General features: G+C 49.0%; 1 protein-coding gene across 6 annotated transcripts in view; it reads left to right on the top strand.

The window, feature by feature from the left end:
• Nucleotides 1–22,781, top strand: part of MDGA1 (MAM domain containing glycosylphosphatidylinositol anchor 1) — a 190,739-nt gene extending 167,958 nt beyond the window's left edge. For 3 of the 6 annotated variants that reach the window (XM_048843495.2, XM_048843496.2, XM_048843493.2), the window contains 3 exons: nucleotides 15,028–15,158; nucleotides 16,746–16,854; nucleotides 18,902–19,133. In XM_048843495.2, the coding sequence (XP_048699452.1) occupies nucleotides 15,028–15,158; nucleotides 16,746–16,854; nucleotides 18,902–18,993 (332 nt within the window). In that variant the 3' untranslated portion in view covers nucleotides 18,994–19,133. The other 3 variants (XM_048843497.2, XM_048843494.2, XM_075127028.1) reach the window with 3 other exon arrangements.
• The last annotated feature ends 811 nt before the right edge of the window (nucleotides 22,782–23,592 follow it).

The raw sequence follows: 23,592 nt of genomic DNA, 5'->3' as shown, positions 1-23,592 counted from the left end.
AGGTGGGGGATCCCCTTTCTACAATGCAGGGTGGCAAAGCATTTTGTTTGCAGTAGAAGGAAATCTAGAAAACAATTATCCTTAGCCCTTCTTTGGTGTGTCTCATTCAAGGATCCCTTTACATTTCACTTCACCCACATGAATGAACGAATTCACACACCCCATGAAAGGGTTCAGTACCATTAGTCCTGTTTAACAGCAGAGGAAGCTGAGAACCAGAGAAGAGTCTTGCCCAAAGTATCACGAAAAGTCAGTGCCACAGCGGGGAATAAAACCCCGGAGTCCTGACTGCCAGTTCCCCACTTCAACCATTACACTAAGCTCCCTCCCTACAGGATACTAGCATAAGAGATTAATTGCTGGAGCTGCAACAGTCTATCTTACCATGACTAATCATATCCAGATCCACAGCTATTTATCTATGGTGCTTCTTGATGTAGTAGTGGTTGGGCTTTTGATCAATGCTGTGCAAATGATCCACTGTTCCAGGACAGCACCACGTCTCTTCTCTCCTGACACACACACACACACACACGCCATCTACCTTACAGTGAAGATTGGGATGCCTCCTTCAGTTACTCGTGTTGTCCGTTGCAGTCCCAGATGGTGAATGGTTTGGGGATCTCTCGGAGCAGAGGATTTGGCTCCTCTCAGGCATAGCACGTTAATGTGTGGGGCCACCATGGTAGGAGGCCTCATTAGCACAGTCAAGTGCCCAGACTCCAGCCCAGAATGCTTCCTGTCTCATAAAGCAGTAACTGTGCATGCATTGGAGGTGCTTGGGCTGAACAGCCAGTCATATGACTACTTTCATCCAATCAGTGAAAGGGATTTTTTCCCCTGCCTTCGGATTCATGATGTCACTGCTAGCCAGGATCAAAATGTTCAGGTTTTTTGCTACATTTTTACCAGTGCTAGTCGCTGCCATGTGAGGTCTGCATCCGGGCTCATGGTGGGATGTGGCCACAGAGAGGGAGGGTGGGAAATACCCCTCCTCCTATCAGATGACCAGTATTAAAGGTGCTTTTAATCCAATCCACCTCTGACTGTGATCCTGTCTGGTCACCAAGTTAAATGGGGTCTGGCCTGGCCATCAGCTGGATGGGACGCCTCTAAGGGAAACGTGAAGTGATGCTGGTGATTCAGCGGGAGCTGGGTTTTTTGGGTCAGTATTGAAACAATGGTACAGGGATGGGGGCAGAGAGGTATCTAGGTAGACAGAGGTGTCAGCTTTCAGATGAAACAGAGGCCCTGATATTTGCAGGCATTAATGATCCCAGGGCACTTGTCACAAGATTCAGGATGTTAGCCTCCAGGCTCCTGACCAGCCTGCAGGGTCGGTAAATTCATCCTGTAGACCTGTATGTTCATCACTTCCTGTGTTGTGTAGTGTTACTGAGCAGGGTTAAAAACAGCTGCTACTTTCCACCCTGCAGGTGGCTGCTTTTTAGTAGTGGGTGAAGGGGGTCCCACTAGATAACACATAGTTTCTGAAACATGTTGAATTATCTTTAGAGGTCACAGCACTGTCTCATGTAAGATTCTGTCATTGAGCTTGTCATAAATATAAAGGGAAGGGTAAACCCCTTTGAAATCCCTCCTGGCCAGGGGAAAGCTCCTCTCACCTGTAAAGGGTTAAGAAGCTAAAGGTAACCTCGCTGGCACCTGACCAAAATGACCAATGAGGAGACAAGATACTTTCAAAAGCTGGGAGGAGGGAGAGAAACAAAGGGTCTGTGTCTGTCTGTAGTCGTCTTGGCCGGGGATAGACCAGGAATGGAGTCTTAGAACTTTTAGTAAGTAATCTAGCTAGGTATGCGTTAGATTATGATTTCTTTAAATGGCTGAGAAAAGCATTGTGCTGAATAGAATAACTTTCTGTCTGTGTATCTTTTTTGTAACTTAAGGTTTTGCCTAGAGGGGTTCTCTATGTTTTTGAATCTAATTACCCTGTAAGATATCTACCATCCTGATTTTACAGGGGGGATTTCTTTATTTCTATTATTTCTATTTTTTATTAAAAGTCTTCTTGTAAAAAACTGAATGCTTTTTCATTGTTCTCAGATCCAAGGGTTTGGGTCTGTGGTCACCTATGCAAATTGGTGAGGCTTTTTATCCAACATTTCCCAGGAAAGGGGGGGTGCAAGTGTTGGGAGGATTGTTCATTGTTCTTAAGATCCAAGGGTCTGGGTCTGTAGTCACCTAGGCAAATTGGTGAGGCTTTTTACCAAACCTTGTCCAGGAAGTGGGGTGCAGGGTTTTGGGAAGTATTTTGGGGGGAAAGACGCGTCCAAACAGCTCTTCCCCAGTAACCAGTATTAGTTTGGTGGTGGTAGCGGCCAGTCCAAGGACAATGGGGGGAATATTTTGTACCTTGGGGAAGTTTTGACCTAAGCTGGTAAAGATAAGCTTAGGAGGTTTTTTCATGCAGGTCCCCACATCTGTACCCTAGAGTTCAGAGTGGGGGAGGAACCTTGACAGAGCTGAACTAGAGAAGGCATATTTCTCCACATGGGCATGATTCACATCCCTCGAGGCTCTTGGGAAATAAGTTGCAATAGGAGCTGAGTGAACAATTTGTTATGAATAATTTATTCTTTACATTTAACCCTTTTTTTGTTCACGAATCATCCCTAAATAGGCTCTGCCTTTCCCTGATTTATTTGTTTGTTCAAAATGTATTTGACTATTTTATGCAAACAAATATCAGTTCACAGGTTGCTTGCTGTGGGCGAGGAGCATTCAATCCTCTGCTATACTTCAGTGTACTCTGATAGCAGCTGTTTGCTTGTTTATTTTATTTTTTGGAAGTTGCTCAAATGTCATGATGAGGAGCAGGGTTATAAATACTTGGCAAGATAACCAGATATTTGTACAATGTTGTTCAGACTCTCTTGATTGAACACATAGGGGCTGACCCAAAGCTCATTGAAGTCAATATGAGTTTTTCTGTGGATTTCAATGAGCTTTGGATTAGGACCATAGATTATTAAGGCCAGGAGGGACCAATAGATCATCTTGTCTGACCTCCTTTATGTCACAGACTGAGAAATCCAGTTACTCCAACTTGAGCCCAATAACTAGTATGTGTCTATCTTCTGATTGGATGAGCTTGATTCTTATTGTTATTTATTTGCATACAGCACCTAAAGCGTGCCTGACACGTTACAGATGTAAAACAAAACTGTCGCCTGCCCCGAGAGCTTAGAGTCTAAAAACTAAAGAACTCATCAAGGACAAAGAAAAGATTCACTTGATTTTTAATTCTGTGACTAAAACCCCTTCTCCCCTCCCTCTTTTTACCATAAATCCATCTGCCCTTACCTGCCCACTCCCCTGTGCTCCCCCACACTGAAAGTGTGGTCCCACAGCATCAAGTTTCCAGTGCACATACAAATACACATTCAGCATTTGTATTCTTCAAACATGCTCTCATGTTTGCTTACAATTCACTGTTTTGGCAGCATTCCTGCCGGGGAATTCGTTTACAGGAACATCAGTGGGAAATGAATCGTCATCGGATACAAACAGGCAATGCAGATTCACCTGCAGACACCAGTGAATATCTGCAGATTGCCTTTGGCACTGTTCGCCCACTTCGAGTTGCCATGAAGGGTGTCCCTGGGGGAAGCAGCTTAACCCAGTCACCCCCAGCTGCTCAGAGGAGACCCCACTCCATCTCCAAGTATGGCCCTGGTTTAGGATTACAGAACCTTTGCACCAGGTTGAGCAGCTGTTTCTAACTGCAGCCCAACCACCTCTCCAGGGCACGAGGAGTTTTCATCAATTATGCAAACCCTCTAATCAAAACTTATCAAGCATTTAAGAGAAATAACAAGAACGTGGGATATCTACCTGCACAGCCGCATTCCCCTTAAGTATTTCTAGGCCACCTTTCTTTTCTCTAAGTGGAGTTTTAATGGCTTCACCACTGCCCAGTGATAGAGCTATGTTAATGAAGAGTGCATCTATCCTGTAGTTAGCTGATCTAGGTACCTTTCAGCAGAACAACCAGATGTGCTAGTGTTCATTCCTGCTGCACCAGCTGGATGTCCCCGGTGTGTCAAAGTACAGTACTGCCTTTTGGCTGCTGAGGCTAAAATCTTCCAACAGGCCTTAGGGAGGCACAATTGTGCATTGGGAATTAGCACTTTTTACATGAAAAATCCTAAAATACATGAACCTGTTGATGCAGGTGCAGCTACCGCCATCACTTCCAGTCGTGGCTGCCCAGCTAGTAAAAGGCTTTGAGAGATTGGGGAGGCACCCCAACATCTAAACCTTTTGAGGTTGCAGGAGCAGGGTGGGAATCCCATCAGAACAGCCTGTCTCCTGCAGAATTTCCAGTCGCAGCCCAGAATGGGAAGGGTCTGTCTTGCTATAATCTGATCCTGCCAGAAAACCAGAAGTAGAACAAATTGGAACATGTTAAAACATCCTCCCTGGACTGAACCATGAGGCCGCTACCCTCTCCTGCATGCTGTCCTTTGGCGAGGCTTACCTCTGATCGGCTACTGAGGGTGGGGAGTGAGTGAGAATGGACTTGGAGCAGCACCTTCAGTTCCACAGCAAAGATAAGTGCTCCCTCCTGCTCTTCTTTCACCTGCTCCTCCCTGCTATTTGCCTGCTGGGGCATTGCATTGAGCCATCCCAGCCGTCTGGCATGCACCAGCTGCTACAGATCTGGGGCCCAGCAACTGTCCTGCACTTGGCCTCTGGTCTTGGGGTTGAGAGACCACAGGGAGCCCAAGCAGTGTGTAAATTGTGCATCCACTGAGTGGCTGGCTGAGTGGCTGAAGGTGCAGGGAGCTACTCTCCACAAAGCAAGGTGAGTGTGTGCCAGGAGCTACATGCAAGTATGTGACCCATAGCCCAGGCCTAGAGGAAATGGCGGGAGAAGGATGCTGACAGGCAGAGAACAGGGATGGGCAAATCCTCCCCAGTAAAACATAAGTCAGTTTCATCCTGGTCTGTGGTATGTTCCCAGTTCCATCTCCGCCTGCTCATTGCAGGCTCCAGGAAGCTTTTTACCCTCTGACTCTGTGACTAAAGACCCAGCTAAGGCAGTGCCTGAAAGTGAAGCAGCCAAGCCTCTCTCTCTCTCTGCCTCCAGCTGCTCTGCTCTTTTGAACCCTCTGTATCTTAATGACGCAGACTTCTGTTTCAGCTAGACTGAGAGTGAGCCCAGCGCCGTGCTCTGGCCAAGGGAGCTGAGAACATGAAGGGAGCGAGGGCCTGGCTGTCTCCTACGGCAGAGATGAAAGGGGCGGCAATCAAAGCAGCGAGGGAGGGCTCTGTGTTGCGCTGCACTGCCAAGGAGAATTCTCCTGGAGGCAACTGAACACGTCCTGGAACAAACAGCGGGTGAGCGAATGACTGGCAATCCTGAGAAGGGTCAGCGTTCCCTCTGGCTCGATCCCAGCCTCTTCGTCTGCAAAGCATGACAGCCTCTGAGCATAGGCTCCCTCTTGGCAAGTACTGCCCATTTCCCCTCCTGGCAGAAACAGCCCCAACATCTCTCCTCTCTGCTAGTATCCAGTACTTCTGGGACACTCCTGGTCGAGAGGTGCCACACACAGGAACAATCAAAGTGTGGGGGAAGATAAACCTTTCAAAACCCTCCAGAGGGCCTGGTGCTAGAACTAGGCAAAGCTTCCAGAGGGAAGGGCCCCTGTGATTTCTGAACGGATCACCCATTGTGGAGAATGTGAGAAGTGTCTGTATTTGTTTTATAAAGCAATGTGTGACTCAGTTTACTCACTCACTTTGTGGTGTTACCCACTGGGTGTGGAGGTGTTAATTTCTTCTCTGAGACAGGGGGCGGGGGGGGGGGGGGGGGGGGGGGGGGGGGGAGAGTGTAAGAGATGGGTGTTGGTCCTGTAGGCAGTCTGGGTTGGTATGAATGAACTATCAGGGGCTGTCAACAGATGACTGGAGTTGCCTTGAAGACCAATGACTGGCCATTAACTGTTAACAGCTGGCAGCCAGGAGAAGGAGAACATGTGGAAGCTGCATGATTTGAATTGGAAACAAAGATCTGAGGTGTGAGCAGACTGGAATAGGAATCCTACACTGCCCAGTGCAGGGGAAGGACTGATCCAGGACTGATGGGCAAGGCAAGGCTTTGGAGTCCGCTTCCCAGGCCAGGGCAAGGAGGGGCTGCCTAACTGGAAAAGCAGAAAGCTAGCAAGTTAGGTGAGATCCTAAAATACTGTACTCCAGTTGACTAATCAATAGCAGTGGCAAAGGCTAGCTGCCCCATGTCCAAACCGGCCTGGATCCTGCTCACTGCTGCCCGTGTTACTGCAGTGACACTCCCCTTTTCAGAGTGCTAGGTGGATGAAAGAGCTAGCCTGAGTATGTCTGCATGCGCGGGGAGTCACATCCCCAGCTCCATGGGTAAAAAGAGCCTAAGGGTGAAGAGAAAACCAAAGTCGTGCCTACCAGTAGCTGGTGTTCTGGTCCTCTACCCTGAACAGGATGTGAAAGCTGAGCTCCACATTGGTTCGATGGCAGTGCCATTGGAGAGACATTTTAGATCCGAGGAAAGGTGGCCGGCTAGGTAATAAAATGCAGATCAGAACTGGAGTCTGGGATGCAAATCTCCACCCTGTGAATCTTCTCAGGTGCCCTACAGAAATTCCTGCAGAATCCACTGGGACTGGGTATATTCCCTATCTGTGTGGGGATCTAGCACATGGTGCTGGCGGCCAGCCCCACTCCCCCAGGATTCATTATATCTGCCCTGCAAAGGGTGTTTTGAAATGATTTCTCTTCCTCCCTTCCTTCACCATGGTGCTGCAGTTGAGAACACAAGCCTGGTGCTGATCGCTTTCCATTATTGCTCATATAAATGAGCCAGAGGATGTCCATGTTTGTTCTCAGGATTATGAAGAGTAATAGAGTCCTTTTGAGGACTGCAGCTCGCTCCTGGGATTGACCCTGCACTGAGCTTCAGGCTTGTGCTTGATGATCAGCTGCATTACAGATAAACCTAGTGGAGGGTTGGGGGAAGCCATTGCAGGCACTAGAGGCAGGCGGATGGGTTTTCTTTGGTGTGGGTTGGGATGTGTGGCCCTTTTGAAAGGAGGTGTGTCAGGAATCGGCATCAGGGTCTGCATGCAGGCATGCTGTCTGTCCTTTATGATGGTAAAAATCCAATTTCTCTCTTCTGTACCATGATCAGTCTTCCCATGACAGAATGCGCCTCCGGGTGTATATTTTATTTCACTATGGGTCCATGCCAGGGCTTTTTTCTTAAAAAAATGGTTTTTTTGGATGAATTTGATCCATCTGCCTAATTTGTCTGTCACTGCAGTATCTAGGCACCCAATACAGTAATTAAGAACAGTAGCTCCCGTTGTGTGGGGAGGGGCCATTTTCTCTGCCCCCTATCCCTCTCCCCTTCCCCCCATAGGTTGTATGGCTGTGGGTTAGACTGGAGAAAGATCACAAGGAGCAGGAACAGTCATACTTGCTTTGTGTAGCCTGCTTTGGAGCAGGATGGGGGTATGGAAAGATTGCTCTGTGATGTGAGGGCCTCATCCTGCTGGAGGAGCTTTGCCATAGACTTCAATAGGGGCCGTGTCAAGCCCTAAACCAAGTGACGCCCTTTCCTCCTAATCTCTAGAGTTGGAGTTCCAGTCTAGGGCTTTCTGCTCAAATATCAGCCTGGCCTCTTTCAGAATCAATGTTCCTCTAGATTGTTGATCAGGGATGCTGAAGGAGGGCGGTCCCTGAAGTAGCTGGGCCTTTGTCACTCTCAGAGCTCTGAGAGTGACAACTAGACCCTTGAAACTGACTTGGGCTGAAGACGAGCAAGACTAAAAGGCTATTTACTGTAGTATATGGACAATAGTTCCTTATAATGGAAATGCCTTCCCTTCCCTGACTATGACATTTCTAAAAGGATAACAGATACCAGGGATGGGGCTCTTGGTAGATAGGTGCTATACAATATCATATGTCCAATGTATAGCGGAAAGCCATGTTTCAGGAACAGGTCTATTAGCAATATCCAAAATACCATGGTAGGGTGATTGAGAGTCCTGTTGAGTAGGGATGCTGTCTCCCGGTACTCTCAGTACTAAAAGAACAACAGCACTGCAGTTGGGACCCAGTCCTTAGCCTGCCGTCAGCTGATTGGAAGCATCTAGGGGGAGCTGGTGTGAAGTGGAGTCCATAAGGGAATGACAACTCTGGCCAGAGGCACAACCTGCCTGTGTCAGCACATTGGCAGCACAGAGCAGCCCACAGAGAAGGTAAGGGGAGGCTCAGCTCTTCATGACATTGAGAGAGACCTGAGGGCCCTGAGCTTCAATTCCTTATCTCAGGGGAAGGAAGCACCTCCACCTCACCAGAGATAGAGGCTAGTCCTATTGAGAGAGGTAGAGAGCAGGTATGGTCTCCAAAGACGCCAGCTGAGATACAGAGCTGTAATCGAGGCTCTCCCAACCCTTCCTCGGGCTGCCTGGGGGAATGCAGGGGTTTGAAGACTCATTCAGTTCAAGTTGCTCTTTATTTTCCACATTGCTGGGCTGTAAATAATCAAGTGTCCAGCTGAGAGAGTGGCTGGCTCTGTCCTCCTCTCTTGCCTTCCTTATCCCTGTCAGGGAGGGGAGCTCCAGAAGAGACTGATGGATTCATAAGCCCAAACGACTGTTCTGAGGGCATCCAAGGATGGGCCCAAGCTGGTGACAGGAAATGGGAATCTGCTATCAAGGCAGATTTAGTTCCCACTATACTCAGCTCTGTTTGAGCTTTGTAAATGAGCCTTGGGTCTGGTGTGAGTGATCCCACAGACAGGACTAGGGCTCGAGAGAGCTTGGATGGAATCCCATCTATTAAAATAGGAGTGAAATGAAGCGTTGAGCAAGCAGGATTGGGAGGCTGTTGAGAGTCTGTAATTGTGTTTATTACACATATGTTGCTATACAAAGCATCATTAGAGACAATGGAAGAGTAAATACCTCTTATCATGGCACAGAGACAAATTACAGTCCTATAAATTACAGCTCAGTGCAGCTTGATAGCATTTCTCTCCCTCCATCACCAATATGATCATTTTCCCCACTCTGTGTCTCACCTCTGAGTGGTAACTTTCTGCCACAGCACCATAATGAGAACGCAAGTCTGCCGCTGATTGCTTTTCATTATCATTCATTTAAATGAGAAAGAGAAAGGCCTGTGTTTGTTCCCGGGATTATGAACAGTAATAGGTTCCTTCTGAGGGCTTTAGCTCGCTCCAGGGATTTGCCTGCTCTGAGCTTTGGGCTTGCTTTATGATCAGCTGTGTTAAAATAAACAATAGTGCCGGGGATGCAGTCAGAGGCCTGGTTACAGGAGGAAGGGCTTCGTCTCTCTGGGCTGGGTCAAGGTCTGTGGCCCTTGTGTGAGGCTTACAGTTGGCTCTACCCTGTACATCTACTGTATGGAAGATCACTCTGTTATTTACATCTCTGTTTCTCTAACCTAGAATCCAACCCCCTTTTGAATTTCTGGGATTTGAATCCCCAGACTTGATTGGTTTGAAGTTGGACCCAAGTCTAATTTCTGGCTGCAGCCAAAATCGCCTATGAACAGCTGATCTCATGAGATTTCCACCTTTTGGGGCTGGAATATTACAGGGACATCTGTTCTGAGTTTCAGCACCATTGAATCTGAAACTGTACCCCTGCCTACAGCTAATCTGGGTCTGCTCTGTGATCCCAAACACCACCTGGCTTCACACTCCACTCCATCAAGCTAGAGGGATACAGTCTTATGAATACTACTCTGTGGGTCTCTCTCCACTCGCCGTACCCTCCTCCTTTTCCTAGCTAGACCTCATCTCTCAGTTACTTTCCTTCCTTCCAGCCATACTTTTTAGATCTATTATCCCTTTGGTTAGTATGTTAGTCTCGCCGTACAGCTCTGTGTTGCCTAAAACTGCTGTGGAAAATGCCACACTGCTGCTTAAGCTGCCATTTTTCCCAGGGGTTGAGCCTGTCCTCAGGTACTGTGCCCACCCTCATTCCCTGGCTCATTGGCCCACCCGTGCCAGCTGTTCCTGACTTTTGTCGCGGTTCCGACAGAGTGAAGTTTCTATCCCATGGCAACTGAAATAAGACCTTTTCATCCTGCAAGCAGGTAACATTTAGCAGCATCCCCTTGGGTTACTGTATCTGTCATCCCAGATGGTGCTCTTTTGTGTACACGCCACTCTTCTGAAATGCCAGCTCTGGGCTAAAAGGAGCCAGCAGAAGGCACAGCTTACTCACACAGTAATTGATTCCCCCTCATTTATTACAGGTCTTTATTTTCCCCTCTGATTAGAAAAGATGAAATAATACAGATAACAAATAAAATACCAAGATCACCCCATTGGAGGGAGATACCAATGAGACTGGCAGTGCCCAGGGATTTCCTCTGTATCTCTCTGTCACTATGGGCTCCGACCTGCTGCGACGTTCTAGCAACAGACACCTGGCCTCCCCTTATCTGTGTATCACTAGCAGGTGTTTTGAGGAAAGGCCAAACAGATGGGGAGGAGGTGGGGGAATGAAAAGAGGCAACAAAACTACCAGTAAGAATGTGGATTTCTAAATGAGAAACTACATCACGGTAAAATAAAACTAGGTTGGTGGCTAGATTGCAAGTACAGATGGTCGGGAATTTTTTTGGCAAAACGTTTTTTTGCTGAAAAATGCTGATTTGGCAAGACCAACACACTTTGTGAACCAGGATCAGAGTCCGCGAAGCACTCGACTCAACACAGTTTTGGTAACAAAAATAAGTTTGAGCTTGTTGAACCAGAAGGTTTGGGGGTTTTGAGTTTGAAGCAACTTTTTGTTTGGAAATATTAGTAAATCTACACATTTTAATAAAAGGAAAAATGTCAAAATTGAAACATCCTTTCAAAATTATCGAAACATTTCGATTGACTCGAATCTTTTTTTTTTTTTTTTTAGATTTTCTGTTTGTGAAAATTTTCGAGATTTCAACTTTGCACCCAATTTCAGATGGGAAAATTTCAAAAATTCTCATAAGCTAGGAAAAATGTTTCCTGTCCTGCCCTAACTGCAGGCAGCCATCCTGCACTGGCCCCCAGGGAATGAACAGAACAGGCCTTGCCCATCTCTGGTGCCTGTGAGCTGAGGACTGGAGGCATCTCCCAGTTAGATTTTTCTCCTACGTGGAGCCATTGGAAAGTCAGTATAATTACTACTCTCCCACTCACTGGCATCTTCCACCCAAGGATCACAAAGCATTTGCAAAGTATTAATTAATCCTCATAATCCTGCTCTGTGAAGTGAGTTAATATCATTATCCCCATTTCACAGATGGGGAAAACTAAAGCACAGAGCGAGAGGGAGTAACTTGCTCAAGATCTCACAGCAAGTCATAGAGGGATAGAGCTGGGAATGGAACCCAGGAGTCCTGATTCCCTGGCCTGTGCTGTAACCACCAGAGTATCCTTCCTTATCCCAGGAACTGTACAGTGTCTGCTACTGAGGAATGCCCACCTAGAGCTGTTAGGCAGCCTTTATAAACAACTGGTTGGACATGCAGCCTCTGTTCTAGGAGAAGAACATTTGGTCCCCTTACAAGCGTAAGGTGTTTGGCTTGACCTGAACCCATCTGAAGTATTTATCAGGGGGTTGAAAATTACGCAGGGAGTAAGGAGGATTAGAAGGGATGAGAGAAGTGTCCTGTTACACAGAGGTGCCTAGTCACCAGAGCTGCACGTGGTCACTGGTCAGGACTTTGTGGATTTCAGCTGGGTCCTGCTCGCAGAGTTTGTTTTCAGAGAAATATCCTGGAAAGCATGAGGCCGTGTGCCATGGGCTCCATTGATCACATCCAGCACTCTGGGCAGGATCAGCGTGGCTCATGACACAGGGCCCTCTCCTGGTGCTTTCCTCACCCCCATACACACAAAACCTTCTGCTAGGCAGAAGGTTGTTGGCAGTGGGCCACATATGTTCACAGCCCATCTGCTGGGGTGGCATGGAGCAGACCTGCATTTGCTGATCTTCAGGCTGGCTGGGATTTACCTTCTCAGCCTGTTGTTCCATCTCTTCAAGTAAGCTGGGGTCTGGTCTAGGAAGAAAGAACCTTCAGTCCCCCACAATCCCAGCAGAGGGCGTCTGTGTGTGTCATGCCACCCCAGCTGCCCCATCAGAAGACGAGGGGTGGGGTGGAGCAGGAGGCACCACTGTCATCTCAGTGGAGCTCCACCACGCCACCTGTCTTCCCAGCTAAGTATTACCAGCTGTTACACTAGAATGGAAGCTGTTCTGCTTTTTGTAGCCCAGGACCAACAATACCCAGATAGTCCTATCTGGAGGCCAGAGCCAAGGGTTTGTTGCCAAGAGGAGGTACTCCCGTCATGAGGCATTTAAGATAGGCTGGACCTTGAGAGCATTCTAGGAAACAAACCAGCACTGACTGAGTGAAGAAATGGACTCGAAGGCCTCATAAATCTTCCAAATCTTTCATTTCTATGACTCTGAGCCAGATCAAGAACTGGCGTAAGTAGCTGCAACCCTGTTGATTTCAAAGGGCTTGCACTCTTTTTGCCATGTCTGAACGTGGCCCTATGAATCCATCAGAGTAGCGAGCAGAAGGCCATAGTCACTGAGATCGGCGAGGGGAATGTCTTTCCAGGCACGCTCAGGGAGGCAGCGTGGGTTAGTAATTAGAGCACAGGGCTGGGAGTCAGCAGACCTTGGTTCTCTTTGCAGCTCTAACACTGATTTTTAATATAATCTTGGGCAAGTGACTTAGCTTCTCTGTGACTCAGTTTCCTCCTCTGTAGACTAGGGCTAGTGATACTGACCCATCTCACAGGGGAGTTGTGAGGCTTCACAGATGTTTGTAAAATGTTCCGAGATCCTCATCTGGGAAGTGCATATTAATTATTATTATTTTATTTATTTATTTTATTAGTATTATTTTTATTACTGGAGATCTTTGTTGGGCAAAAGGTAATAGCCTTGCTCCTTTTCCCTTGTTACTGCAGAGCAGAGGCTTGGAGTTGACAGTCAGGAGTGTGCTCAGGATTGGTTTGGGCTTCGACCAGGAGTTCACAGACAGTGCTTAGTTGGCACCAATTCACATTCCAGTGCTCCTTTTAGTCCCTTTCCATTTTGCCTTCTCTTTTTTCCTAGGGCACCAAAATCCATTTACTGAACAATTTGTCCCACCAGTGGCTGTTCAGCCAGGCTCTTACATGGCAGATCCTAGTGTCACTCACTGAATGAGGTTAGAATAGAGGGTGGCTGTTTTTAATCCTGACTTGCTGGCAGCTTCATGCAAATTCTTTCCTCTCTCTGCACCTCTCACCTTCCCAGCTCTAGTGGCTGTAATTAGCTGTGCTCAGCATAACCCCATAGATCAATGTCAATGAGACTATTTAGTTCCTTCTTGGACCATCAATTCACCCTACAGCCTCAATGAGATTTAGGCTTCATTCTTCTTCAATCAGACATTCCTTCACTGGGAGTTTCTGAGGCCAGTGGGCAGGGAGGACATAAGGACACCTGTGGCTCAAAGCTGTCTTTTGCTAGAGACACGCACAGTGACTTTCCTCATTCCAGTCTCTGTGTTTCCACGGAGGAGAGCCTCGATTCACTTATCTCAGTCTTCCCAAGGTCACGCAATGCCAGCTGACCTCTCCAGAGAGCGATGTGCTGGGTCACATGTCACCTCGGCTCGTGGTGTCAATCCAAGTGCAAAATGGGCGCCTCCAGGGAAAGAATCTGCTCTTACCATTCGAAGGATTTTTTTTTTTCCCCTCACTTGTTCAAATTTCCTCCTAGGAATCAGAGATGGAATGTTTAGATCAGCTGATCCATCCTGCCTCCTCACCAGTCCTGGCTTAAACCCAAGGTGATGTTTGAATAACACCAGACATGGGGGTTTCCTTTCCTTCTCTTTGGAGACTGTTCCACAGTCTTGTGTCTCACCATGTTGGGAACTTTTTCTTGATGTTCAGCTTGTTATAATCCCATAACTCCTACTACCAGTCCCTCGGACCTCCCTGACCAATCCCTCTGCCCCATTCATGCTGACACTCTTTGGCCATCTCTCGGCAATCTCTCTCCCTTCCCCCTTAGTGTATGTCTACACTGCACCTGGGAACTAGCCTCCCAGCCTAAGTAGACAGATTTGCACTATTTTGCTAAAAACAGCAGCATTGTAGTTGCGGCTGAGTCTCCCCGGCTCACCCAACCCCTGGGTCTGAGCTCAGGTGGGTAGCTCACGTCTTTGCTGGAGCTGCAACATGTATGCTGCTATTTTTAGCGCACTAGCTCAAGCTAAGCTAGTGCATGTCTGTCTACCTGGGCTGGGAGGCTTGCTCCCGGCTGCAGTGTCACTGTGCCTGTAGTGACGTGTTAGCCAAGTTACAGATATTTCATGCTTTTAACCTTTCCTTCTGAGTCAGCCACTCCAAGTCTAAACGTTTCATCATCTTTATTACACATCCCTGAACATCCTCCAACTTGATAGCTTTCTGACAGTGCAGCACCCCGATGGGGTCCTTCCACAACCAGAGAGAGCGAGACATCAGCTGCTATGTGCCAGCCTACCTCTGAGACTTGGCTGCCACGTATGAAATGCTCCTAGGTGCAGTGTGACCAGAGCTGTATGGAAGGGGGCTGCTCCCTCCCTGCCCTGTGCCTGATGCCTCTGAGAGTGAAGTACCGAGGTCAGAACACAGCAGCCCAGCCCTTCAGGAGCAGCAGTGGCTTCAGCCCAGCCCTTCAGTGCGGGGGCTGGAGATGCCACGATTCTATTCAAGTCCTACAGACCTCCCCGATTCCCATCCCCTTCTGTCCTCTTGCTCTAGGAGCATAGTCCTGCCCTGGATGGTCTCTGTGGCCCAGATTTTCAAAGGTATAGGCAACTGACCCTTGTTGAAATCATTGGGCAGCTCTGTTGGGCCACTGACAAAGGGTCCTTAATGTCAGCAGGACTCTCTGGGACACTTGCAAGCTGATGGAGCCTGACCCAGGCCTCCAGTGTCCAGTTTCTTTCTTGCAGGCTCCTTGAATCTTCTGGTTCGTTTGCGGAACAAACGGGCCATTGACACCCAAGTCTGGTCGCTCAGCGGGAACAGAGGAAATGAGTGGCAACAAGCACACGTCCCCATCAACCCCCCAGGACCCTTTCAGGTAAGCAGGCATTAGAGCTTCCCCTCCTTCCCCCCATCCCCGATGCATGCTATGCCCAGGAAGAGCCATCACCCGAACAGCCCTAATAGGGAACAGGGGAGGGCACAGAGCAGTTCCCCGCTCCCAGGGTTGTGGGGAGGGAGTGTGTTAAAAGTCACAACCAGTTTCAGGGAGGGAAGAGAATGGAGTTTCATGCCTCTGCAGACCTCTTGCCCAATTCCATCATGCACAAGCACAGATTTGTTACTATCAATCTGTGGTTGAACACTGGCCTGGGAACTGGTCTGATACTGCGGAGTTGCTTGTGAGTGCCAGATCTGTGCGCACTGGTCTGTTACTGTAGCACTTGTGAGCTTGTTGTTGGGGGTGGGGTTGTGAGCTCTGGAGCCATGCACACTGGTTTGTTGTTGTAGGGTTGCTTGTGAGCACTGGGCTTGGCACTCTTTTGGGGCTTGTGAGTGCAGGGGCATTCACCCATTAGTTGTTGTAGGGTGCTTAATGCAATGCCCTGCATGCTGGGTTGGTGTTGTAGGGTTACTTGTGAGTGCTGAGTCTGTGTGCGTTGATTTGTTGTATAGTCGTGAAGGGCCTATACTTTGGGGTGCTATAAAATCACAAAGAAGAATGTAGTTACTCATGAGAGTAACTATGTGAGTCTGCGTGCAGCTCTGTGCTGAGGGGCGAGCAGGGCGTGTGTGCTCTCTCCAGGGTAGCTGGGCAGGGATTATAGTGGCCGTGCAGGACTAGTGTGGGTGGGGGCAGAAGAGGGGACGAGCCCGAAGCTGGGTTTTACCCCTCTGCACAGTGAGTGAGAGCTGGCCCCAATTGTGTCCTCCCTGCCGCCAGCAGGTAGTGATTGAGTCTCTGCCCCTGGGCTGCTGGCAGAGTTTGGTAACCATGGGAACAGAAGAGGGAGCTCAGGCTGATGAAGGACAGGCTCTGAGAAGGAAGCAGCCAGTCTCTCCAGGATTCCTGACCAGGGTGGGGGGCATAGGGAGGGGAGCCCTACAGCCCCCCAAATGGAGATGCCCCAAAGGTGGAGTGGGAATCGCTGTCTGCTATCTGTGGGGAGCAGGGGCTGCCCCAGTTCAACTTACTCCCACCCCAGGGCTTTGGTGACACTAGGTCCCTCACTGGCCTGCCCAGGGGCACTTAGGAGAGGGACCCTCTGCGCAGTGCAGGCATGTCAGGTGATGAGCACAAGGAACCCCACGCGGATGCAGCCGGGGGACGGGGGCTTGGAGAGGGAGAAGGGCCCCATGGGGAACAGCCCAGGGGCTGTGGGGGAGTGACCAGAGGGCTGGGAGAGCAACAAATCCCACTCAGGGGGCTCAGCCAGGGGGGCAGCCATGTTGCTGTAGGGAACAGAGACTGTTCAGGGGGGTGACCAGTGGGCTACAGGAGTCTGGGACCCTGGGCTGGCGGTGGGACCCCCTCACAGTCAGGGCACCTCTGCTGGGCAGTTGGTGACTGTGGATGTGGCACTCTGTGTCCTACCTGTTCTGTATACATGGGCCTGGCCCGTCAGTGAGGCCATTCCCCTGTCTCGGGGCAGCCCCCCTCACTGCTCATTGTCTCTGTCCGCAGATCATCTTTGAAGGCGTGCGCGGCACAAGCTACGAGGGGGATATTGCCATTGACGATGTCACTCTGAAAACGGGAGACTGCCCAAGGAAGCCGATTGGCCCAAATAAAGGTGAGTATGTGACCCGGCTTGAGTATGCATGTGAGTGGGCACCTGGGGGGCTGCCAGAGGAAGAAAGGGCATGGGGGGGATCTGATGCATTGATATGAGCATGTATCGGTGAACAGAGAGGGAGCACATGTAAGTATAAGTACTCAGTGTGTGTCGCTCAGTGAGTGTTAGTGGGATGTTTGTGGCTGTGGTGTTTTTATGTCAGTGTTGCTTGGCATGCGTAGGTTGGTGTGTGTGCTGGGGAGGTAGGTGGTGTGTTGGGTAGGTGTTGGTTGTCAATGGGGTCTGTGTGAGTGTTTGAGTTGAGGGGATGTTGGTTGGTTTTTGTAGGGTGGGTGTTGGATGTTAAGTGGGTCTGAGTGGATGCTAGTGCAATGGGAGGTATGTAGAATTGGGTGTCTGGTATGTTGGAGGGTGTTGGATATCAACTAGATCTGTGTGGGTTTTGGGAGGGGTGTTAGATGTCAGTTGGGTCTGTGTGGGTGTTTGTGTTGGGTGGACAGTGTGTAAGGTAGGTGTTGGTTGGGTGTCAGAAAGGTTGTGTTGGATGGGTGGCATGTAGGGTGACTGGATGTTGGTTGGGTGTGGGGGGAGGTTGATTTGGGTGGGTGGTGTGTAGGGTGGCTGTTGGGTGTTGGTTGGATCTGTGGGGGATTGTGTTGGGTGGGTGGTGTGTAGGGTGGGTGTTGGATGTCTGTTGGGTCTGTGGGGGAGGGTTGAGTTGGAGGGTGTGGAGGGTTTTATGGGGAAGTATTTGGTTTACTGCTCAGTGTATGATGACACATTATTAAAGCAAAGCCTTCCAACAGGAAAGGGGAGGAGGGTTTAGCTGCCTGATAGGGTAGGACAGAGATCTCTCATGGTCAACTTGACATTGCTGTTGGGTTGCTCCAGAATCTCTAACCCCTGAACTGGCAAGTAACAGCCCAGGGTCAACGTGACCTTAAAGAATGATGCAGAATCCATATGGATGGTGTTGCTGGACCTGCTAGCTGGTCAGAAGCCTGCAACTGGGCACTGAACTCTGTATTAATATGCCAAGGTTTTGGCCAGGGTATTGGGCAGTTTCAAGATCACTATTTCTGGAGAGGCTTATGAAGTATCACAGATCTTGTACCAGTGGAGCTGGTTAACCCTAGTTATTTGAGCAGCCTTGGAGAGGGGGTAGATCTTCTTTGAGCCTTTAAGGCTCAAGTCCTGCAATGAGGGACAGACTGCACCAGAACAGAGGGTACCAGCTAACCCGAGAATCCTAGAATTTCGAGATTGGACAGAAGTAGCTGTACTGGGGCCTATTTAGTCCACCTCTGAGGCCCAGGCAGGACTGTTCCCTAGAGTATATGCCAGGGTTGCTTGTTCAGTCTCATTCAAAATGTCCTTAGCAATGTGCCTTTTCCCCGGGGAGACAGTTCCCCAGCCTAATGAATCTTACGGTCAGGAAATATGTTCTGATATTCAGCCAATGTTTTACTTGGCTTTATTTCACCATACAGCCCATCCCGCTCTGAACAATCTCTCTTGTTACTTACAAAATGCACCTTTCACATACAAGTAGGTGGATCTCACATCACCCTCAGTCATTGTTTAGGCAAGAAAGATTTAGTCTTTCATCTTCACTCAGAAATAAACCCCTCTAGCCCCATGATCATTTGTGGTCCTCTTCTCTAAGCCTCTCCAGTTTGCCAATATCTTCCTGACATGAGAGGTTTCTAAAGAGGGATCCTTCCCTGCTGGCTGTAGGATGTGCAGCCATGGCTGTACTATACTAGCCAGTTTGATGCCACGTTGCACTGGGAAAGAGGGACGTTGTTTTTTCCTTGACTTCTGTCCCTGAGCACGAATGCTGGTGTCCTATGAGCTTAGTCCCAGCTACGGTCTCAACCAGATCCCCAAGAAGAGAAGAATGAGGGTAGGATGGCAGATATCTAGTGTATGCTGAGCTTGCAGTTTCCTGTGGGGCCAGCTGGCACTGACATTGGTTGACTTGCTCTACAGGGTATGTCTCGTTTCCATAACCAATCTCTCTCTCTCTCTCTCTGGCCTGCAGCAGTCGCCCTTCCGGGGAACAGTGTCCCAACCCTGCACAGGTCTTCTCTCGGTGGGCCACTGACTTTTTTCCTTTACATGCTGCTCAGATGATGGCAAGCAAGTGCTCCGGTCTTCTGGCCAAGACATTCCTGCTCCTTTCCTACTCAGCCACCTCTGCTCCTCTTCCTCCCCCTCCTCACTGGCACACCAAAGTGTCCATACGTTACCAAAGACTGACAAGCATGACCACGCAAAGGGATCTGCTCAGGACCTGGTGGATTCCTCAAGAAAGTCATAATGTCTAAAATAAATAAATAAATAAAAACAGAAAATGAGAGAGAGAGAGAGAGGAAGGAAGGAAGAAAACAATCACACAAGAAGGAATGAAGAAAAATGGGAATGACAAAAATGTAAAGAACGAATGAAGGAGGAAACTCCCCCTCCCCGTGTTTCCTTGGGAACATTGGACAGGACTTCCTCAGGGAAGTGGGAACTTTGTTTTAAACAAAATATATATATATATATATTAAAGCACAAATTTCTACCAGAACTGTTACCTTCTTTACTGCAGAGCCCACAGCTTAGGAGACAGTGTACCGCAGCGCTCCCCTTTTGGCTCTCCGTGTTCCACCTTTATCCTTCTGGCTCTGGCTACCGTGTACCAGCTGCAGTGCCCCTACGGTAACATCCCACCTGCCTCCATGTGGGGCAGCTCACCTCCTGAGTGCTGGTTGGCCATAGCCTCTCGCTCCATGCTGCATGTGCTTCAGTGTCTCCATCTGCATCTTCCAGACTTCCGTGTATTCAACTGTCTATGTGTGATTTGCTTTAATCCACACCGCACTCCTTCCCCCACTCTCTGTGTCCTCCCGCCCCGACTCCAACCCAAAGAAGACAACAGCGGAGTGGACCCATCATCTGGATTGTACTGAGTGGTGGAAAAACCCTGGGTCGATCCAATTGCAGCACCAGCCACCGAATGCTCCCAGGTGCTTCTCTCTCTGCATCTCTCACTTCCCACTGCTGGGTGCACAAACTCTGATGATGGAGCCGAGGCTGCAAACAAAAGCTGCAGGTGGCAGGGTGGTGACATGTGGACAGCACTTGTCAGTCAGTGGACATTGGAGTGGGAGCTGCAGCAGCCTTGGGGCCAGGATCTCCTCTCAGCTTTTTTTGGTTAACTAACTTATTTCTTTCTTCATTCCATTGTTAGCCTTCCCCGCCCCCAAGCTCCTATTTCCTTTCAGACTGTGGGGAGGGGCATGGATTTGCACCCTTTACATCCCCCCACCCCAAACCACAGGCCTCTCCTAGTCTCCAACCCTTGTGCCCACTGAATGGATCTGAAATTGCAGCTGCTGCCTTGAGCTCCCAGGACTTGTGGTTCCCCAGATGTGCAGGGGGGCAGCTGTGTTCCCTTCGCTGGGGTAACAGAGGAGCCAGGGGATGGAATGGGCACTAAAGCTCCTGGGTAACTGGGCAGAGCAGGTGGCTGGATCCCAAAGAGGGGATAGTTCTGGTTTTCACTTCTGTTGGCTGCTGGGGAAGAGGGTGCAGGTAGGGAGAAAGTTGGGATTTCTTCGTCATGGAGTTCATGCTGCCACCATGAAGGAATAAAGCCAATGTCTCAGGAGAGTTGCCTCTTGGCTCTGACCCTGTTCCAGCCAGATCCATCCTGCTCCCTACAGCAGCCATGGCTTAGCCTGGGGATGACGTGGTGGGTAGGCATCTGCTGTACCATGTGAACTCAGGAGCAAGGTCTCCCATAGGCTAGCCAAGTAGGAGCCATGCTGACCTTGTTGTGGCTGGAAACAGCTCTAGGCCTATCTTGGTCTCATCCCTCCCTCCAAAGAATAATGTTAGCTGTACCTGTGTGGATGGCTCTCAGTGGGAGTGCATCAGTGCGTGCTGGGGAGATTCAGCGAGGTGACATGCTTTCCTCTGAGGCACACCCAGTCTGCATGTTACTCCCAGGGCACAGCAGAGGTACACTGACCTGTCTCAGGTGTAGAGTCAACAGCACACGTGTCCCCACCCCACCCTCTCTGATGACTTTATCATAAATTTAGGCTTCTCTGGACAATAGCGTGTCACTAAATCAACTCAAAGTATCACCTGCCCAAAGCCTTCTGCAGTGCTTGGCTTCCCAAAATGTCTGAGGCCTGGCTTCCCCCTCACACCCAGTGGGGAGGCCTGTGTTCAGTGCACTACCTTACTGTCCAAGAGACCCATCCTCCAGTGCTGGATCCAACTGCTCACTCCTCAGGCCTCTAGGAGATGACATCTTGAGTCATTCTGCAGTGACCCTTGTGGCCAGCGTAGGATGTGTGCTGATGGGCTCCAAAGGGAGTCCCATCCAGTCATCCTCAGCCCAAAAAAAGGGTGTTGGGTTGAGGAGATCCTTCACAGAGGACTTCCCAAAAGATATCAAAGGGTCCAGCCACGGGGTTCCAAAACTCCATTCCCTCTATGGCTAACTGATGGTTTTCCTGCTCTCCAGGACTGAGGACTCTGCCCTCTTCATCTGCTTAGTCCCTCCATCTCCTGAGCCAAGATCTTTGTTGCAGTGAACATTTAGCAAGGGAACATGGTACCATTGCTATTGGCCAGGTATTGCAGTGGGGCCCTTGCAGAGTAACCTCTCCCCACTGCCAGCAGACCCCAGGGAATGCAACCAACCAGCCCCCAGCTTTTTAGAAAGTCTCCTTCAATTCTATGCCCTGGAATGTGGTCTCTCCAGGAAGCAGCTTTCTTTCCTCCTTGTATGCTTTCTAGGGGGTCTGATCTTAATCCTTGGAGGAGAGTTGGTGCTCTCCCCAGGCAAAGCAGGGGCCTAGTGCTGTCTAATGATTTGGGTCAGCTGCAAAAGTTCCCTCTCATGTTGCAGCAGGCCTTGGGGTGGGGTGGAGTATGTTCCCTTCCAAAAGAGCTAGCCATGAGAGCCCATATTTCCTTCTCGATGTGGGGGTGGGGAGGAGGCAGGTCATGAATTTGCACCTTTTGACATTTTGGGGGGATGTGGGGTGAGCTCTTGTGATAACGTTCCCCTGAAGAGGAACAGCGGGAGGCATCCTGCAGAGCTGGCAGGGGAGGTGGAGGAGAGGGATCAAGGTCTTGAGCAAGAACTATCCCTGAACAGACATAGGTGAGAATGGACTGATTCTAAAAAGGGAAACCTGTGACCCCTACGTCCCTGCTCTGCTGCAGCATCTGGCCCATTCACCACACACGGAGGAATGTGCCAGAGCCACTGAGCTGACCCACCACGCTCAAGGTCACCGTCCAGTCCGTGGTATTGGAGCAGCGTAGATTTTCCTTTAGACAGCAATTGCCTTCTCCAGCCACTGGGTTCAAATGATCACTGCTTTTTGGCCAATTTGCCCTTGTATAAATCTCAGGGAGCCCCTGTTCATCCCTCCCTTCCTAGATTCCTTTCCCCTTTATGTGTGGCTTGAAAGCAGCTGGTGTTGTGTTTACCAGAGATTCATTAACCCAAGTGCCTCAGCTTGTCAGATGTATTAAGGATGAAAGGAAGGAATTCATTGCACTGTCAGCAGTGGTGAGTGTGCGGGAGCAGAGGAAGGAGCCAGTTCAGCAGCAAGGCTGCCTAAATTCAGGGGGATGGAGGCTGCACATGAGAGTAGGAACATGCTGTTATTCCTGAGAGGCCTGGCCACCTTGGCCTGGAACCTCACAAACTAAGCTGGGTTGTGTTAAATAGATGGGAGACTCCGTGGAAACTCCAGGTCCTGCAGGAAATAGTATTTTTGGTTAGGTAACCCCAGCCTCTGCACTGAGCTTTCGGAAGAGGTCTAAAACTATATTCTGTATCCCATGTCATTAAAGATCGCCTGGCACTTTAAACTGATGTTAAACCCAGTGTCCTGGGCAAATTATAATCCTTACATTTCATTAGTGTCCTTCCTTCAGTTTCTGATGCAGTTTCAATGAGATACATTATCCTTCACTTCCTGACCTTCACTGTTGTTGTGTGACTCTTAAGTTCCATTCCAGAGGTGGCTGCATTTCAGATTATTACTCGCTATAGTTGGGAAACTCCTGCAGGAGAAAAGGTGCTTATATCTATGTTCATGACTGTGTTTATTTACAGGGCAATCTTTGGTAGGTAGGTGTAGAGATGAAGTAGGGCAATTGCTATGTGGGTGTAATCCAATATATACTCAGCCCTTTTTTTTTTCAGTACGTGAAACAAAATGTGCGTGCACAGGCATAGATTGCAGGTATCCGATGTCGTGAGTGATATTGTATAGTTAGGCTTGCAAGGGAAGTTTTATTTGAAACCTCTCTGCAGTTGCTCATTGCATTCTGAAAAAAAATATTTTGTTTTTATTGTAATTTCCCACATTTGAGTAACAGCCCCAGTCACAGATCACCAACCTAGGGTTTTCAGCTCTGCAAGCATGCACGCACTATCACCCCTTGCAGTACAGGTGCAACTTCTTTTGCTGGTGCAGTAGTAGGCTTTTATCCTTTTATATGGCTCAGCCACTAGAAGGCAACACAACTGGCATGTTATATTTGATCTCAGGTCATGAGCAAGTACATTGGAAAGTCTGAGGGAAAATCTTTCCAGCCACTTTGGAATGAAAGCGAGCAGGAAAAGAAATACGTCTTTTTTGCATTATTTAAAAAATTATTCAAACTTTTTTTTAACTCACAACAAGTTCAAAAACAACTGAAGTTTAAAAC

Source organism: Caretta caretta, chromosome 3, assembly GCF_965140235.1.
Source record: "Caretta caretta isolate rCarCar2 chromosome 3, rCarCar1.hap1, whole genome shotgun sequence".
In the NCBI taxonomy this organism is placed as follows: domain Eukaryota; kingdom Metazoa; phylum Chordata; order Testudines; family Cheloniidae; genus Caretta; species Caretta caretta.
Note: the sequence above shows the minus strand (reverse complement) of the source record. Positions and strands in the feature narration are given on the sequence as shown.